The sequence below is a fragment of the Mesoplodon bidens genome (assembly GCF_964165515.1).
Source record: "Mesoplodon bidens genome assembly, chromosome: 12".
In the NCBI taxonomy this organism is placed as follows: domain Eukaryota; kingdom Metazoa; phylum Chordata; class Mammalia; order Artiodactyla; family Ziphiidae; genus Mesoplodon; species Mesoplodon bidens.
Window position 1 is genome coordinate 14,028,372 of NC_138168.1, and position 6,000 is coordinate 14,034,371.

General features: G+C 48.5%; 1 protein-coding gene across 6 annotated transcripts in view; it reads right to left on the reverse strand.

Moving 5' to 3' along the window:
- FAM135A (family with sequence similarity 135 member A) overlaps positions 1–2,105 on the reverse strand; it is a 113,784-nt gene extending 111,679 nt beyond the window's left edge. For 5 of the 6 annotated variants that reach the window (XM_081251174.1, XM_081251171.1, XM_081251167.1 and 2 more), the window contains exon 1: positions 1,835–2,105. In XM_081251174.1, coding sequence (XP_081107300.1) covers positions 1,835–1,926 — 92 coding nt within the window. In that variant the 5' untranslated portion in view covers positions 1,927–2,105. The remainder of the gene's footprint in view (positions 1–1,834) is intronic. The other variant, XM_081251170.1, reaches the window with a different exon arrangement.
- Positions 2,106–6,000: the final 3,895 nt, after the last annotated feature.

Below are 6,000 nucleotides of genomic sequence, written 5' to 3' on the forward strand. Positions count from 1 at the left end.
TTGCATTGGAAAGGTCATTTTTAAAATCTTAAAAGCTGAGGAGTTTATCACCTCCTACCATACACAATAACTGCTGGTTCTTCCAAAAGAGATGTGGTTTCACCACCTCAGACCCTAAACAGTGTCTCCTTCTACTTTTACCTCTCATATACCTTCAAATAAGGAACTACACATTTTTGTCTTGGTGCTTCCCTTCTGTACAAGAGAAACAGAAAAATTTAATTCCTACCTGACATAGACAACGTAAGGAAGAATTTACTGTTTGTGGACTGCTTTGAGATTCCAGAATGAAATACATAATCCAGTTGTTCTTCGGCCCTAGAATGAACGTAACCTTCACTGAGAGTGACTGCTTCCGCAGATGCCTTCAAAATAAGCTCCTACAACATTATTTACATAGAGAACTTTTTCGTAAGCCAAATCTTGATCACCATGAAGTAGAGGAAAAAGCCTCCACAACTGTTTAGGAAGTTCTTTTACCCAATTCAGAAAGTTAGCACTTCTGTCCGCACATGTTTCTCCTTTAGTAAGGACACTAATTCTGTAAGTTAGTAAAAACTATGCATTTATTACAGAGACCATCACAAAAACGATGCAATCCGTTGCAATAGCAAATGTATAAAATATCAAATTAATAACTAATTTTATTTTTTTTAATGTGTTAAATTCCATTTAAGACTAGCTCTTGGACAACTGTATTTCCCGGAGGACAATAAAAATCTCCAAATTTTAACCTTGTGTTTGGAGGTCAGCCTTTATATTTTCATCAGCTCTGTCCTCAAGTGGCTTCTCTTGACACGTCAGGCAAACACTATTCTTAAAAATTAAAGCTTCTATCAGTAAGTGTAACAGGTTATTGCCACTGTCACTCTTTTGATGATACTTCCAGTCAGTGAAGAAAGAAAAGGAAGAGATTTTATTAAATTGCCAACTGAACTAAGTATACTGAGTGGATACCTGGTTTGGGTAGAAAGTAAAAGAGACTAGAACTCTTCCGAGATTTAATAAGAAGTAAAACGGATTGGCATTAAGAGGCTCGACCTATGCAAACAGAAAAAAGAAAAAGTTTTAGAGAAAAAAAAGATCAAGATTAGAGAGGAGAGATGGGATCAGGATGGATAAAGACTGGAGGACAGGGGCCGTTAAACGGAAGCGAGGAAGTAGGGACCGAGAGGGAAGCATTCAGGCAGCGAGAGGGGCGTAGAACGAACTCCAGCACAGAGCGATGCTAAAGCCAAACACACCGTCGGAAACTCACACGAGAGAGAGAAGGTGAAGTACCGAAGGGGCTTAATGGGAAGAGCAGAGAGCCAAGGGAGCAGTGACAGAGGCGGCGGAGTAGGAAGCCTGGCCGGTGAGGGAAGAGCCGGCCCAGGGATGCACGGGGGGGAGGGGGAGAGAGAAGTCCAGGCGCGCAAGGGGTACCCCGCCTCCCACGGGGGACCACCGGGGATGAAGAGCGGATCCGCGAGGGGGGCACGGGCGGGAGCGAGGCGCGAGGATGGGCAGAGGGCTAACGGCAGGCGGGGGCGCAGGGGGGCGGGCAGAAGAAGTGCGGGGCGGGGGCCGAGGCCAGGGGGCCGGGGGCACCGGGTTGGGGGGGCAGGAGTGAGAGCACGGGGGACAGCGGCTCCGCATCACGAGCGCGTCCGCACCGCTGTCCCCGCCGACCTTCAGCCGCCCGGCGCCGGCTCTCACCCGAGCGGACGGTGAGGGCCGGAGCGGCGAGGGCGGACCGGGCGCAGAGGAGGCCGCTTCCCGCCGGGCCCGCGGGAAGGACAAGGAGAGGGTCGCGGGGGTCGCGAGCTGGGACGGGAGGACGTCGGCGGCTCACCTCTCGCCCGGCTCGGCCTCCGCCGCCACCCGTCGGACGAAGGAGCCCGTGGTGTCGCTGCAAGAAGGCGGCCCCGCCCGGGTCAGCACCATCCCGCCGCGGGCCCCTCACATCGCCATCGTAGCACCGCAACCTCCGCCGCTGAGGAGCCGGCTCGTCAACGCCGCCCGACGAACGGCCCAGCGCGGCCAGTGAGCATGCGCAGTCGCCCGGTCCCGAGGGAGCCCGGCCGGCTGCGCTACCTGGGAGCCACAGGTCCCGCCGCGCGGCCCCGCCCCCGTCCGTCCTCCCCTCTCCAAGCGAGGCCCCGCCCCCCAGGCCTGCGCCCCGCCCCCCGCGCGCTCCCAGCGCCCCGGCAGCCGCTCCAGCTCCAGCGCTGACTGAGATTTCGAGAGCTCTGTCCGCCCTCTTGGGCTCCCGCTCCCAAGCTCCCGCGAGAACGGGAGGTTTGCGTCAATAAAAAGCGCGAGCGTGTTGGAAGTGCCCGGCTGCGGGTGTAAGGAGGTTCAGCTCCTTGGGGTTGGCACCCAGCGGCGGGTGAGGAGAGGGAATGCGGGGACTTGAGCTGTATTTCTCACAGCGTCCTTCGTTCATCTCTCTTCCTCACCTCCTGCCTGCGGTCCGGGATGAAGAGCCCGGTCCTCGCGCTGTTCACTCTGCGCAGCAGGAAGGGAAGGGACAGCTGCCGTGGGAGACTCGGTTGCTGCATTTAAGGGGGGAGGTGTCCGTGTTGCTATGGTTACTGCTCGGTTACTGATGCCGAAAAGGGTTGGAGGGCGAAGTGAATGTACCTCTTAGGTTCCATGAACGGAGCCCGTGAAGGATAATCCTTCAGTGATCTACCTCAGTCACCCCAGTTTCTGAACCTAACCCAGAAGAACCTTTTGTGGTGCGGAAAGCTCAGTGTGTTACAAAAGCAAAGTTGGAAAGAAGGAAGTTGCGGCTGCGGCGGGTATTTTACAACTGAGGGGGGTGGATGGTGGTGAGGGTATATAACAATATGAGTATGCTTAATAGCACTGAACTGCACTTTTAAAAGTGCTTAAAATGGGGGCGGGGGAGAGATAAATCAGGAGTTTGGGATTAGAATATACACACTACTATATATATATAAAACATAAACAATAAGGACCTACTGTATAGCACAGGGAATTATACTCAATATTTTATAATAACCTGTAAAGGAAAAGAATCTGAAAAAAATATATATATATAAATCTGAATCACTTTGCTGTGCACCTGAAACTAACACATTATAAGTCAACTATACTTCAACAAAAAAAGTGATTAAAATGGTAAATTTTATGTATATTTTACCACAATAAAAATGAATTGGAAAGAAAAAGCTTTGTGCACTGATTTGGGAGTAACACTGATGCCTTGTAGCTTAGACCAGCAGTCCTCAACCTTTTTGGCACCAGGGACCAGTTTTCTGGAAGACAATTTTTCCACGGACAGGGGCGGATGGTTTTGGGATGATTCAAGTGCATTACATTTATTGTTCACTTTATTTCTATTATTACATTGTAATGTATAATGAAATAATTATACAGCTCACCATAATGCAGAATCAGTGGGAGCCCTGAACTTGTTTTCCTGCAACTAGATGGTCCCATCTGGGGGTGATGGGGACAGTGACACCCGACGTGTGTTGCTTATGTGTTGCTTATGTTGCTTATGAACCTTACTCCGTAAGGTGCAACTTGTCACTTGCCATTCACAGATCGGGTTGTTTTTTTTTGCAGTACGCGGGCCTCTCACTGTTGTGGCCTTTCCCGTTGCGGAGCACAGGCTCCGGACGCGCAGGCCCAGCAGCCATGGCTCACGGGCCCAGCCGCTCCACGGCATGTGGGATCTTCCCGGGCCAGGACACGAACCCGTGTCCCCTGCATCGGCAGGCAGACTCTCAACCACTGCGCCACCAGGGAAGCCCACAGATCGGGTTTTGATATGAGTCTGCAAGCAATTGATTTATGATGGTCTCTGTGCTGTCAAACCTCTCTGCTAATGATCATCTGTATTTGCAGCCACTCCCCAGCGCTAGCATCACCGCCTCAGCTCCACCTCAGATCATCAGGCATTAGACTCTCACAAGGAGCGTGCGACCTAGATCGCTCGAATGCGCAGTTCACAGTAGGGTTTGCACTCCTTTGAGAATCTAATGCCACCGCTGATCTGACAGGAGGCGGAGCTGAGGCAGTAATGCGAACCATGGGGAGCGGCTGCAAATACCGATGTAGCTTCACTTGCCGGCCCGCTGCTCACCTCCTGCTGTGCAGCCTGGTTACTAACAGGCCACGGACCGGTGCCAGTCTGTGGCCCAAGAGTTGGGGACCCCTGGCCTAGACCATTTGGGGGACAGGTTTTGAATATAATTTAACCTCTGGTGTTTCTTTGTGTTACTATGTCTTGTTAACATGACTGTAAGTGCCTTGTTACCCTACGATAACCAGTGTATTAGCATTTGCATAAATGGCTTGCTTTCCTGGTTCCTAATCTCTGTCTTTTTAAAAAATGGCCAAATAACATTTTACTATCCTTACACGTAAAGGTTTTTTTTTGTTTTGTGATTTGAATTGTAACCTCACAACTGAAGGCCTTTTCCTATTTTTTTCTTTTTTCTTTTTTAGGTCTGGCTCTCTTAGGAAAATGTCCTAAATATCCACTAGTTTGCAGTTCCATATCTATGTCTTCCCTAAAATTCACCCTGTGCCAAGATTCCTCCCCTATTAATGTATTCTTTTTGTTCAAATCACATTTTTAAGACACCTATGTGCCAGAGAGTATACTAATCTTGGAGGATACCAACATGAATAAAACAGAACTTGGGTGGAGTGTTTACATAACTGCCTTATGATGTGATGTGTGTAGTGCAGAGATGTGTGCACAGGGAACTACTGGAGCTCAGAAGAGGATTAGTCCAATTTAGGTTGGGAGAGGTCATGAGTCAAGAAAGACTTCCAGGGCTTCCCTGGTGGCGCAGTGGTTGAGAGTCTGCCTGCCAATGCAGGGGACGTGGGTTCGTGCCCCAGTCCGGGAGGATCCCACATGCCGAGGAGCGGCTGGGCCCGTGAGCCATGGCCGCTGAGCCTGCGCGTCTGTCCGCAATGGGAGAGGCCACAACAGTGAGAGGCCCGCGTACAGAAAAAAAAAAAAAAAAGAAAGACTTCCAGGAGGAAATGATTCCAGAGTGTTAATGCAGTGGAATATATGTGTGTATGGGGGTGAGGAGGGGGGAGGAGGAATAGAGGGGGAAAAGATCACTAAAACAAAACCAGGCAACAAGAAACTGATCTTTGCACAGAACTAAGACTAAGCAATTTGGTGCCACAATTTGGGGGTGTGACGCTAGAGAGCCAGGCAAAGATCAGATCATGGTGAGCCTTTGAAGGATTTCAAGGAAAGATCAATTTAGTATTTTTTCATTACCTAGTCAATGTATGCCAAGCACTGTGCTAGTTACTAGGGTACAAGAGTCACTCCTAGCTCTCAGGGAGTTTACAATCTAGTAAGGGGAGACAGGCACCTCAAAAGTCAAAAAGTTGTACCAAGGAGTTAAAATTGGGGTAGGCAGAAGGTTGGTTGGGGGTCCAGAAAAGGAGCTCCCTTCTAACTAACCTAGAGGTTTAGACAAGACTTCCTGGAAATGATTTGTCAATAGCAGAATACAGAATACTCTCTTCAAATTAGAAAAACTATGTTATCTCCTGACATACAGACTATTAGAGTGCAGAATGTGTTGATCTAGGCATCAGTTTACCTGGTTCATGTTCTAGATCTGCAATACACTGTGTAATCTGAAGAGTCTGTGTAATCTGTGTAATCCTACCTTCTCTAGGTCTCAGTTTCTCTCATAACAAGAGAATCAGATTATATGGTATCTAAAGTCTTTTAGAAAATTTTTGACTCTAAATTTACTTCACATTTATCTACCAAGGTTTTGAGTCAGCCTCTATGCTGCTAATTAACATTTTTGTGTCACACTTAACACACTTAACATTTAAACTAAGTTTTATGTTATATGTGTCATTTTCTATCCAAGCCATGTATGCTCAAAGGATGCAAAGTTGGAATCCTTTCTATCCTGTGGTTTACTATTTATGGTTTACATGATTTCACTTTGGCATAGAATGCATTTGAATCTTTACTAAACCCTTCTAACTGTA